The following is an 11,650-nucleotide window of genomic DNA, read 5'->3' as shown; positions in this document are numbered from 1 at the left end:
AGGGACAGCCAGGAGGGGACAGGGGAGGGGACAGCCAGGAGGGGATGGAAGTCAGGGACAGCCAGGAGGGACGAAGGATGAAGGTGAGGAACAGCCCCAGGGGTTGGAGAATGGAGGTGAGCAGCAGCAGAGGATGGAGCTGAGGAGGATCCAGGAGGGAACAGGTGAGGAAGAGCCAGGGGATGAAGGATGAGGCTGAGGAACAGCCCCGGGGATGGAGAATGGAGGTGAGGAGCAGAGGATGGAGGGGTGGGTGAGAGATGAAGGATGGGAGATGTTGAGGATGAAGGGAGGAAGGTGAGGAGCAGCCGTGGGAGATGAGGAGGGAGGTGAGGAAGGGAAAGGCGGGAGCCGGGGCGGAGCGTGGAGCAGGAAAAGGAGAGGAACAAACCGGGAGAGGGACGGAGAAGGGAGGATGGAGGGGAGAGCAGCCAGGAGAGAAAGGACAGACCAGGGGAGGCGCGGGGGGTGGGAAAAGGACAGAGGTGAGGAGCAGCAGAGGGGACAGAGGTGGGGTGAGAGCCCCGAGGGGTCGGCGGGGACCGGGGGGACACGGACCGCTTTTCCAGTCGCCGTGGCACATCTTGAGGTCGCGGCAGGTGCGGGCGGGGTTCTTGCGGGTGCCCTCGGGGCTGCGGATGTTCTCGATCTGCTGGCTCAGGCTCTTGAGGGTGGTGTCCACCTCCAGGTCTCGGTCGCGCATCACGTTGGCATCATCGGCCCGGTAGTAGCGGCCGCCGTCGTGAGCCTTCTCCTGGGGCGGCTGGGGCAGGAAGCTGAAGTCGAATCCGCCGCTGGGAGGGCCGGGAGGACCGGGGGGCCCGGGGGGGCCGGGGGGACCCTGCGGGAGGAGAGGAGGAGGATGGTGACGGAGGAGCGGCCGCTGAGGGCGGCGGGCTCGGGGAGGGCGGACGGCTCGGGACGTACAACGGGACCGACGTCTCCGGTGCGGCCGCGGGGGCCGGGGGGACCGATGGGGCCGGGCAGCCCGTTCAGACCGTCCTTGCCAGCAGCACCGGCGGAGCCGGGAGGACCCTGAGGGACGGGAGAAAAGGATGAGCGTGACCGGGCAGAGTCGTCCCCTCCAGCCCCGACCCACGTCCCCACGGAAAAGCCGATGGCGACCGGGCCCCCCCGCGGGGCCACAGCCGTGACCGGATGCCGCAGCTCGTCCCGGGACTCACTCGGGGACCGGCGGGACCAGAAGCACCAGAAGGACCTTGTTCACCAGGAGAGCCCTGTGACAATGGAGGAGGAAGAAGAGGCGACATCAGAGGTGACATCAGCGTGTCGCGCTGCCTCCAGGACGCGGAGCAGAGCCCGGGGCCACCGGCACCGCACGGGACTTACGGGAGGACCAGGTGGGCCCTGGAGACCGGAGAAGCCTCTGTGACCCTTCATGCCTCTGTCACCCTGCTCGCCGGTTTCACCTTTGTCACCACGGGGACCTTGTGGACCCTGCAGGAGGAGGAGGAGGAGGAGGAGGAGGAAGATGAGTTGAGCCAGTCCCTGTCCCCACGCCTGTGGGGACACAGAGGCACCGAGGAGGGCAGAGCAGAACATCACTTACAGCAGGACCACGAGCACCAGCAGGACCAGGGGGGCCAGCGGGACCTTGGGGACCCTGGCACAGGAGAGAAGGGGACAGGTTAGAGCATCCTGAGCCTCCTGCTGCTGCCGGCTTGGGGCAGAACCACCCCGAGAGAAGCTGAGCGGGGCTGGTGGCACCTCTGGCTTGCAGGAGCTGGGTCAGGCCCCAGAACCGGAGCCCTTTCGGTGTCCCCGGGCCGGGGGGTGCAAGGGGGGCTCAGGGCAGAGTGTCACTTACGGTCTCACCACGATCTCCGTTCTTGCCAGCAGGACCGACGGGGCCGGGGGCACCGGGGGCACCGGGAGCACCGGGAGGGCCGGCGGGGCCGGTCTCACCACGATCGCCCTGCGAGGAGGAGGAGGAGGAGGAAGAGGAGAGGTCAGTGTGGGCCAGCACAACCCCATCGCCCCTCCCGCACCCCTCAGAGCCCACTCACCTTGGGACCAGCAGCACCGTCACGGCCGGGGGCACCTTCAGCACCGGGAGAGCCCTACGGGGGGCACAGACCCTCGTTAGGGGTGGGGGGTCACGGGGGGGGGGTCTCACCGAGACCCCACCTGAGCGGGCACACCCTCAGCACGGGGGGTCCGTGCCCCCCAGCCCCGACGGTGGCCACGGGCTCTCACCTCGCGTCCGGCTTCTCCGGGGGGTCCGGCCAGGCCGGGGGGGCCCATGGGGCCGGGGGGGCCGCGCTCGCCGGGGGAGCCGGAGGGACCTTGTTTGCCGGGTTCACCCTGCGGGGGGACACAGCGGGGGCTCACACACCGCCGGACACCCGGCACGGGGGGTGACAGAGCCCGCAACTCCCGGGAGCCCCCCGCTACTCACGGAGGGGCCGGGCAGCCCAGGGAAGCCTCTCTCGCCTCTCTGGCCGGGGAGACCAACGACACCGCGCTGGCCGGCGATACCTTGGGGTCCGGGGGTGCCGGGAGCGCCCTGCGGGGACAAACGGAGCCTCAGCGGGGACAGCGGCGGGGTCACCCTCGCGGCGGAGGGGACAGCGACAGCGGCTGAGGAGCGGAGGCTCCGGCCGGGGGGTGACTCACGATGGGGCCGTCAGCGCCGGGGGCTCCCTTCTCTCCGGGGGGACCGGGGGGACCGGCGGGTCCCGGCTCTCCGGGCCGGCCAGCGGGGCCGGTCTCACCGCGGGGTCCTTTGCCGCCTTCCTTCCCGCTGGGGCCGGGCGGGCCGGGGAGGCCGATGTTGCCCTGAGCGGGGGGGAGGCGATGGAGTCAGGCCGGGACCCCCCCGCTGCAGCTGAAGGGCGGCCAGGGGTGTCCCGGTGCCAAGTGGGACAGGGCGGCCACGTGCAGCGGCTGGATGGTGCCTCCCGTGTCCCCAGCACCTCCCGGGCAGTGTCCCCAACACCTCCAGGGCTGTGTCCCCAACACCTCCAGGGCTGTGTCCCCAGCATCTCCTGGGCAGTGTCCCCAACACCTCCAGGGCTGTGTCCCCAACACCTCCCAGGCTGTGTCCCCAGCATCTCCTGGGCAGTGTCCCCAGCATCTCCTGTCCCGTGTCCCCAGCATCTCCAGGGCTGTGTCCCCAGCACCTCCAGGGCTGTGTCCCCAGCATCTCCTGGGCAGTGTCCCCAGCATCTCCCAGACAGTGTCCCCAGCATCTCCTGTCCCGTGTCCCCAGCATCTCCAGGGCTGTGTCCCCAGCACCTCCAGGGCTGTGTCCCCAGCCCCACCTGTCCCCTGTCCCCAGCCCCACCTGTCCCCTGTCCCCAGCCCCCCTGTCCCGTGTCCCCAGCCCCCCACATCTCCCCAGGGGCACTCACTGAGGGGCCGGGGGGTCCAACTCTTCCAGCAGCACCAGGGAAACCAGTAGCACCCTGCAGAGGAGGAAAGCTGCAATCAGTGGGGTTTGGATCCAAAGGTCCAGGGGACAATCCCCCGGCTGGAGTCACTGCAGGGAACCCCGGGGTTGGTGGTCAGCAGGAAAGTGCCCCCCTGGGGGGCTGATTTGGGGGTATAAAGCAGAACCCCCCTTTCCCCTCTGCTCTGGGCCCTGCTGGGATGAGGCCGCCCCACCCTGGTGCCATCCCCAGACGATTTTGGGGGCGCAGGGCCGGAGATGTCCCAGGGTGTGGAGGGAGCAGAGCCGGAGCTGAAGCACCTCGGGGTTGTTCACACCCGGGGGTGTCCCCAGACTCCCCCAAACGCCCCCTCCCCACAAGAGCGGTACTTACAGGGGGTCCAGCGCTTCCGCGAGCACCTTTGGGACCGGGAGCACCAACAGCGCCCTGGGCAGGAGGAAGAGGAGGAGGAGGAGGAGAGGGGTGAGCTGCTGCGCTGTGGGGCTGCAGCCCGGGCAGTCGGGGGGCTGAGGGGGGCACTTACAGCAGGTCCGGGAGCACCAGTGGGGCCAGCGGGGCCGGGGGGACCGGCGTCACCCTTGGCTCCAGCATCCCCAGTTTCACCTTTAGCACCAGGCTGGCCGTCAGCGCCCTGCGGGACACGGGGCCGGGGTGAGCGCGGGGGGCTCCGAGCCACCCTGGGGGGCAGGAGCGGACCCCCGCCCGGGGGGGGGACAGGCGGCCGCACTTACGGGGGGGCCAGCAAATCCAGCAGGACCGGGAGGGCCGGGCTCGCCGCGGTCACCCTGGAAGAGACGGGAGGGAAGGGCGTGAGACAAGCGGGGGGCGGCCACCACGGCCACCAAGGAGCTGCCACCCACGGCAGGGCCATCACCGAGGGTGGGGGACACTTACGGGAGCACCGCGGGCACCAGTGGGACCAGCAGGACCGGGGGGACCGGCTTCACCCTGGGAAAGGGGAGGAAAAGGGAAGAAAAGGGATCAGGGCTGTGGCTCGGAGGTGGCGGTGACTGCCTGGACACACCTGTCCCTGCGGGATGTCCCCACCTTGTCACCAGGAGCACCAGCGGGGCCGGGGGGGCCGATGGGACCGGTCAGGCCTCGGAGACCGTCCTTGCCAGGAGCGCCATCAGCACCTTTGGGACCAGGGTCACCCTGCGGGGGGGACACAAGGGTGGGTTACGGGGACAGGTCCCTTGCGGGGGTTCACCCCTCTCTGCAGTGAGACATCCCCGGTTCTTCATCCTCCCTGAGACAGGCTGGGACCATCCTCCTCCTCCTCCTCCTCCCAAGAGCTGGGCTCTCAGCTCGGGATTGTCCCCGAGGGATGGGGACAGAGGTGCCACAGAGCATCCCCTCCTCAGGATGCTGCTGCCCACCAGCCCCGGCTCGGGGGCACATCCAGCCCCGAGGGGATGGTGAGGGGGGCACAGGGACGGAGCAGCTTACCGAGGGGGACCCCGGGGATTTGGGGACCCCGGGGATTTGGGGACCCCGGGGATTGGGGGACACCTACTCTGTCACCCTTGGCGCCTGGCAGGCCGGCAGCACCACGCTCTCCGGGCATACCCTGCAGACCGGGGGGCCCTTGGTTCCCGGGGGCTCCGGGAGCACCAGCATCGCCCTGGCAAAGAGGGAAAACGGGGATTAGTGAGATCCCGGCACAGCAAACCCATCCCGGCTTCAGCCTCGGGGGCCAAAGGCTCAGCCGTGCCCCACAGGCTGGGGACAGTCCCCCGCCACCCCCGCCTGGCACCCACCTTAGCACCATCGTTACCGGGAGCACCGTTAGCACCACGAGGACCTTGGGGACCGGGGGGACCTTGGACACCGCGTTCTCCAGGGAATCCTCTCTCACCCTGGGGAGGGAGGCAGGACAGGCCCCGTCAGGGCCGTGTGGGGCACTTTGGGGTGCCGAGAGTCGAGGGGACACACTGGGGTTCAGCTTACCCTGGCACCGGCGGGACCGGGGGCTCCGGCGTCTCCGGGGACACCCTGGGCGGGAGGGGGACGGTGATGAGTCAGAGGGGAATGGGTGGCACTGGGGAGGGGCAGAGGGGTCCCCGGGGTGCCCCAGGGGTCCCTCATTCCCTGGGCAGGGCTGGGATGACCTCTGCTCCCCCAGTGGAGCAGCCAGGGTGCCCCGGGGGGACCCCAGCAGCGATGGGGAGGGGACGGGAGGGTCCCCAGTGCCCACACTCACCTGCTCACCGGGCTTGCCAGCCTCGCCGGGGGGGCCAGCGGGGCCGGGCAGACCCTGGCGAGGAAGAAGAGGAGCCGTGAGCCACCACGGAGGGGACAAGAGCAATGTCACCCCACTGTGGGAGCTTTGTCCCCCTGCCGGGGAAGGGGACACCCCTCACCTGGAACCCAGGAGCACCAGCGGGACCTTGTTCACCTCTTTCTCCAGCGGGACCCTGGGGGACACAGGACAGGCATGGAGGGGGACGCGTGGCTCCCGAGCCCCGAGCCCGGTGGCCGGGAGTGGCCCTGGGCTGCCGCGGGCCGGGGGATACTCACGGTCGGGCCGGGGGGACCTTGGGCACCGGTTTCACCGTCTTTGCCAGCAGCACCCTGGGGAGGAGGGACAGGAGGGTGCTCAGAGCAGCCCCCGCAGGGCTCCGAGCCCCCCCCGAGCTGGGCGTGGGCCTGGACACGGCCACGGCGTCCTTCGAAGGCCGGGAGACACCGCGGCGAGCTGCCCGCAGCCTCGTCACCGCCGCTGTCCCCGCTCCAACAGCGCCGGGAGCCACCGGGACCGCATCCCAAACACCTCATCCCGCTGCGGCCTCGGGCCGGGAGCCTTCCCTGGCTGCCCTCGGCCACCTCACACCGCATTCACACCCCACTCACACCCCACTCACTCACATTCACACCCCACTCACACCCCACTCACTCACATTCACACCCCACTCACGTTCACACCCCATCGCGGCTGCCCCGTGCCAGGGCGAGCCTCGCTGGCCCCATCCCTGGCCCCATCCCTGGCCCCATCCCTGGCCCCATCCCTGGCCCCATCCCTGGCACCCCACACTGGGGCGATGCTCCTTTCACCCTCCCTGGCACCCCACACCACCGTGACCCTCTCTGTCACCTCCCACCAGGGTCACCCTCCCTTGTCACCTCCCCCGCGCTCTCTGGGCCGCGCCCCTCACTCACCACGGCTCCGGGGGGACCGGGAGCTCCTCTCTCGCCAGGTTTGCCGGGTTCGCCCTAAAACCAGAGCGGGATGAGCCGGTGAGGACAGCGGGGAGGGGGGACAGGTCCCCTGAGCGTGCCGCAGGGACCGGGGGGCGGCAGGACCCCCGGGGAGGGTGACACTCACCGCAGCACCTTTGGGACCGGGGAATCCCATCACGCCGGCCTGGCCTCGGGCTCCGGGGGGCCCGGGGGGGCCGGGGCGTCCGTCTTGACCAGCGGGACCCTGTCGGGGGGAGCCAGCGCCCCGTTAGCGGGGCCCGAGGAGAGCCAGGGGAGGAGGGGACAGCAGCGGGGACAACTTACAGGGGGGCCGGTCTTGCCGTCGGGCCCGGGGCTCCCGGGGCTTCCAGTCAGACCCTGCGGGGCAGCGGGAGGGGCGTCAGGAGCTCAGGAATTCCAGGGGATGCTCCAGAGACCGGGAGCATCCTGGAAAGCGGCTCCTCCACCGGCACAGAGAGCAGGACAGCCCTGCGGCCGTGCTGTGTCACCGTGTCACCGTGTCACCGTGTCACCGTGTCACTGTGTCACCGTGTCACCGCTCACCTTGGCACCGGGGAGTCCGGGTTCCCCGGGGCGTCCAGCTTCACCAGGAGATCCTTTGGGGCCGACGGGGCCGGGGGAGCCGCGCTCGCCGGGGGGACCCTGGGAAGGGGGGACAGAGGTGACCCAGCTGCAGGACAGCAGCCGGGGACCGGGACAGGGCCGGGTCCCCGCAGGTGGCAGCGACACGGAGCCGCTGTGGACACCGTGTGGGCACAGGTGACAATGGTCAGAGTCCCCACGGCGCCGCTGACGCGATTTTCTCCCGCAGACGGACGAGAGCACCCACCTTGGGACCGGCGATGCCATCGGCGCCAGGGAAACCGCGGCTGCCGGGAGCACCCTGAGGGGGACACGGCAGGGTCAGTGTGGGGACACGGGGGGACCTCGGGGGACAGGGGACGGGTGTGACACAGCGGGACACGGCCACCACTGAGAGCAGCGTGAAGGGACTGCGGTGTCACCACCGTGTCCCCAGACATGAACGAGGTTGGGCTGCTGGACACGAGGAGATGGGAGGAGGACGGGGATGGGGACAGGGACAAGGCAGGGATGGACACAGGGACAAGGCAGGGATGGGGACAGGGACAAGGCAGGGATGGGGACAGGGACAAAGCAGGGGTGGGGACAGGGACAAGGCAGGGATGGGGACAGGGACAAGGCAGGGATGGGGACAGGGACAAGGCAGGGATGGGGACAGGGACAAGGCAGGGATGGGGACAGGGACAAAGCAGGGATGGACACAGGGACAAGGCAGGGATGGACACAGGGACAAGGCAGGGATGGGGACAGGGACAAGGCAGGGATGGGGACGAGGACGCTGCTACTCACACGTTCGCCAGCGGGGCCGGGCAGGCCGGCGGGGCCGGGCTCACCACGGGCTCCTCTCTTGCCTTCCTCGCCAGCGGGGCCGGGGGGGCCTTGGACACCAGCGGGACCCTGGGGAAGGAGGCGAAGGGATGAAGACCCCCGGGAGGGGCCGGAGCCAGCAGGGGCCGCGCCCCCAGGGACACATCGGGGGGTCACTCACGGGTTCGCCTTTGGCACCGGTGTCACCCTTGTTGCCTGGAGCACCGGGCTCACCCTGGAGGGGAGAGAAGAGAGAAAAGGTTTTAATGCCGGGCTGAGGAGCGCAGGAACCCCCGAGTCGCGTCCCGATGAGCCCCCAGAGGAACAAGGAGCCAGCACCTGCCACCCCCCGCCCCGGCAGAGCTGCAGGGACCGTGGGACACCTCAGGAGGCGCCTCCAGGTGGGACCGCAGCAGTTTCCTGGAGCAGAGGGAAGGATCCCGGGCCGGGAAGGGGCAGCTGGAGGAGGCCGCGGATACTCACGGTGTTACCCTTGGGGCCGGGAGCACCGCTGGGACCCTGGGGTCCGGAGGGACCGCGGGCACCGGGGAAGCCGGGAGCGCCAGCAATGCCGGGAGCGCCCTGCAAGAGGCACAGGAGGCCGTGAGGAAACAGCGCGGCCCTTCCTGCCCCGGCCGGAGGGGACACGGGGGACACTCACGGTGGCGCCCTTGGCACCGGGTTGGCCGTCAGCACCGGGGTTGCCCTGCGGAGAGAAGGAGGAAGAGGAGGGTCACGGCGGGGCTGGCAGGACATGAGGCCAAAGGACAGGGAGCGCTCGGATGTCACTTACAGCAGGACCGGCAGCGCCAGCAGGGCCGGGGGGACCGGGCTCACCACGAGCACCTTGGGGACCTTCACTGCCACGAGCTCCCTGGGGACCGGTCTCACCCTGGGGAGGAAGAGGAGGAGGAGGAGGAGCCGTGAGCGCCAGGGCTGCCCTGGCCCCCAGCAGGGCCGGTTCCATCAACGACTCCTTCCCCCGGAGGCACGGCCGGGAGAGGTGCCCGGGACACGGCTGGGGACACCCCCAGCGGGTGGCAGTGCCAGCCCACGGCACCTCGGCCTCGGAGACCCCCTCCCCTGCCCAGAGCCCCCCACCCCACGCTCCCAGCGCCCCCCAGTCCCTCCCAGCCCAGCAGGCCCTACCTTAGCACCAGCGGCACCGGGGAAGCCGGGGGGACCAGCGGGACCGGTGGGACCCTAAACGGGAGAGAGGGCGGGGGTCAGCGGGAGGATCCCGGGGCCCATCCCGGGGGGATCCCCGGGCAGCAGAGCCCTGGATCCCGGCCAGGATCCCCCATCCGGGCTGGGATCTCTCTCCGGAGGAGCTGCAGGAGGGTGGATGGGGCCGGGGGTACTTACGGGGGGACCGGCAGCACCGGGAGCACCGTCATTGCCGCGAGCGCCCTGCGGGAGAGGGGACACGGTGAGTGACCCGCACGGGAGGGACAGGGACAGGTGACCCCCACGGGCGGGACAGGTGACCCCCAGCCCCCCGTGCACGGGCAGGGGTCTCAGCCCTGCCCATCCCAAATACTCACAGCTGGGCCAGATGGGCCGGGACGGCCTCTCTCGCCGGGAAGACCACGAGGACCCTGGGGAGGGGACAGAACACGTTTAGGACACGTTTGGGTCACCTGGCTGGACACTCCCCCCTTTCTGAGCCTCCTCCCATCCCTGCGCCCCCCCGCTGCTGCCCACGGTGACGTTTCCGAGGGGTCAAAGCCCTCCCGCCCCATTCCCAGGTGGATCCCGGAGGAGGAGCTGGGTCCCCTTCAGGGGTCGCCCCCGTCCGTGTCCCCTCCTGCCCAGAACCCCCCGCACCCCCCGGTCCTGCGCTCACCATCTGCCCAGGAGCTCCGTTCTCTCCGGGGCTGCCGGGCTCTCCCTAAGGAGGAAGGACACCGTGAGGGACCTGCTCTGCAGGGAGGGGACGGCGGTGACATCGCCAGGACAGCGGTGACACTGCCACCGCTCCTCACCTTGGGGCCAGCAGGTCCAGGCTCACCCTTGGCACCATCCAGACCACTGAAACCCTGGGGGGCAGGACAGAGAAGGGGTGGGGGGTCAGGAGGGGACCCTGGGTGAGTCAGGGGTCCCTCGTCCCCTGAGTGTCACCAGCACGGGAGGGGGGACTCACTCTGTGTCCCTTCATGCCCGGCAGGCCGGCGGTGCCGGGGAGACCTCGAGCGCCCTGTGGGAAACGGGAGGAGGTGACGGGGGCGCCGGGGGGGCTGTCCCCACACCAGAGCCCCCCTTTCCCGAGGAGGGGACAGCTGGGGGTGTCCCCTCGTGTGTCTCACCTGGGGGCCGGGGGGACCCCGCTCTCCGGGGCGGCCAGGCTTGCCAGCTTCACCCTGAGGACAAGGACACGGCCTTGGTGGCACGTCCCCAAAGCAGGCAGCTCCTGCTCACCTGGGGGGGCCGGCAGGGCCACCGGGCCCCAAAGTGGGGGGGACCCCATGGAGAGGCCACTTACGTCATCTCCGTTCTTGCCAGGGGGGCCAGCGGGACCTCGGGGACCCATGGGACCCTAGGAGAGAGGGAGGGCAGGGATGAGGGGGCTGAGGTGGCAGCTGTCCCCTGTCACCCTGCCAGCCCCACTGCCATGTCCCAGAGCAGGGACAGGGTGGCCACAGCCAGGGCTGGGAGCAGCAGCATTGTCCCCATCCCTGGGGGACATGGTCTGGAGCACTCACAGAAGCACCAGGCTCTCCAGGTTCTCCGGGGGGACCTTGGAAACCTTGAGGACCCTGTGGAGAAAAAATAAAGGGGAAAAAAATGGGTCAGAAAGTGAGAGGCTTGGGCCTGGATCCCCCAGTGGCAGCGATGGTGTCCCCCCATACGGTGGCATCAGGACTTTGTCCCCTCGTGCTTCTGCAGCTGCCAGGAAGGGTGTGACACCCTCTGACCTGTCCCCCCAGCACCCAGAGGGGCTGTTTGTCCCCAAACCCAAATGGACAGGAAGAGGTGACACTCACGGGAGCACCGGGAGGACCGGGGAGACCACGGGGACCAGCTGGGCCCTGGGGGAGAACAGAAAGGGTCATCAGTGTCACCCTGTCCCCATCCCCACCACCCCTCCCTGCCCCTACTGCCACCCCAACACCGTGTCCCCATCCCTGTTCCCACCTCCAGCCATTCCTTGTCCCCACTGCCACCCAGCCCTGTCCCTGTCTCTATTGTCACTCCATCTCTGTCCCCACACATTCCCTGTCTCTATTGTCACCCCATCCCTGTCCCCATCACCAGCCTGTCCCCATCCCTGTCCTTGTCTCTGTTGTCACTCCATCCCTGTCCCTGTCCCTGTCCTTGTCCCTCTCTATTGTCACCCCATCCCTGTCCCTGTTCTCATCCCTGTCCCTGTCCCTATTGTCACCCCATCCCTGTCCCCATCCCTGTCCTTGTCTCTATTGTCACCCTGTCCCTGTCCCTGTCCCTGTCCCCATCCCTGTCCCTGTCTCTATTGTCACCCTGTCCCTGTCCCTGTCCCTGTCCCTGTCCCTGTCCCTGTCCCTCTCTATTGTCACCCATCCCTGTCCCCTCCAGGCCCAACATCCCCCCCATGTGCTGATGCTCGGTGACATCCCCGGCACAGGGAGCACTGCTGTCCCCCTGCCCAGCTTCACCCCCCGGTGTCCCCC

General features: G+C 69.5%; 1 protein-coding gene across 1 annotated transcript in view; it reads right to left on the bottom strand.

The window, feature by feature from the left end:
- COL1A1 (collagen type I alpha 1 chain) overlaps positions 1-11,650 on the bottom strand; it is a 16,659-nt gene that overhangs the window by 1,784 nt on the left and 3,225 nt on the right. The window contains exons 5-46 of the mRNA XM_033511633.1: positions 10,988-11,185; positions 10,706-10,759; positions 10,486-10,539; positions 10,310-10,363; positions 10,147-10,200; positions 9,989-10,042; positions 9,850-9,894; positions 9,548-9,601; positions 9,369-9,413; positions 9,153-9,206; positions 8,797-8,895; positions 8,665-8,709; positions 8,487-8,585; positions 8,185-8,238; positions 7,986-8,093; positions 7,444-7,497; positions 7,158-7,256; positions 6,918-6,971; positions 6,739-6,837; positions 6,573-6,626; positions 5,934-5,987; positions 5,777-5,830; positions 5,617-5,670; positions 5,364-5,408; positions 5,174-5,272; positions 4,930-5,037; positions 4,461-4,568; positions 4,308-4,361; positions 4,145-4,198; positions 3,937-4,044; positions 3,786-3,839; positions 3,375-3,428; positions 2,638-2,799; positions 2,420-2,527; positions 2,218-2,325; positions 2,028-2,081; positions 1,829-1,936; positions 1,571-1,624; positions 1,351-1,458; positions 1,185-1,238; positions 928-1,035; positions 559-841 (exon numbers count right to left, since the gene is read on the bottom strand). Of these exons, the coding sequence (XP_033367524.1) occupies positions 559-841; positions 928-1,035; positions 1,185-1,238; positions 1,351-1,458; positions 1,571-1,624; positions 1,829-1,936; positions 2,028-2,081; positions 2,218-2,325; positions 2,420-2,527; positions 2,638-2,799; positions 3,375-3,428; positions 3,786-3,839; positions 3,937-4,044; positions 4,145-4,198; positions 4,308-4,361; positions 4,461-4,568; positions 4,930-5,037; positions 5,174-5,272; positions 5,364-5,408; positions 5,617-5,670; positions 5,777-5,830; positions 5,934-5,987; positions 6,573-6,626; positions 6,739-6,837; positions 6,918-6,971; positions 7,158-7,256; positions 7,444-7,497; positions 7,986-8,093; positions 8,185-8,238; positions 8,487-8,585; positions 8,665-8,709; positions 8,797-8,895; positions 9,153-9,206; positions 9,369-9,413; positions 9,548-9,601; positions 9,850-9,894; positions 9,989-10,042; positions 10,147-10,200; positions 10,310-10,363; positions 10,486-10,539; positions 10,706-10,759; positions 10,988-11,185 (3,424 nt within the window). The remainder of the gene's footprint in view (positions 1-558; positions 842-927; positions 1,036-1,184; positions 1,239-1,350; positions 1,459-1,570; positions 1,625-1,828; positions 1,937-2,027; positions 2,082-2,217; positions 2,326-2,419; positions 2,528-2,637; positions 2,800-3,374; positions 3,429-3,785; positions 3,840-3,936; positions 4,045-4,144; positions 4,199-4,307; positions 4,362-4,460; positions 4,569-4,929; positions 5,038-5,173; positions 5,273-5,363; positions 5,409-5,616; positions 5,671-5,776; positions 5,831-5,933; positions 5,988-6,572; positions 6,627-6,738; positions 6,838-6,917; positions 6,972-7,157; positions 7,257-7,443; positions 7,498-7,985; positions 8,094-8,184; positions 8,239-8,486; positions 8,586-8,664; positions 8,710-8,796; positions 8,896-9,152; positions 9,207-9,368; positions 9,414-9,547; positions 9,602-9,849; positions 9,895-9,988; positions 10,043-10,146; positions 10,201-10,309; positions 10,364-10,485; positions 10,540-10,705; positions 10,760-10,987; positions 11,186-11,650) is intronic.

This window comes from Parus major, unplaced genomic scaffold, assembly GCF_001522545.3.
Source record: "Parus major isolate Abel unplaced genomic scaffold, Parus_major1.1 Scaffold404, whole genome shotgun sequence".
NCBI lineage: Eukaryota > Metazoa > Chordata > Aves > Passeriformes > Paridae > Parus > Parus major.
Note: the sequence above shows the minus strand (reverse complement) of the source record. Positions and strands in the feature narration are given on the sequence as shown.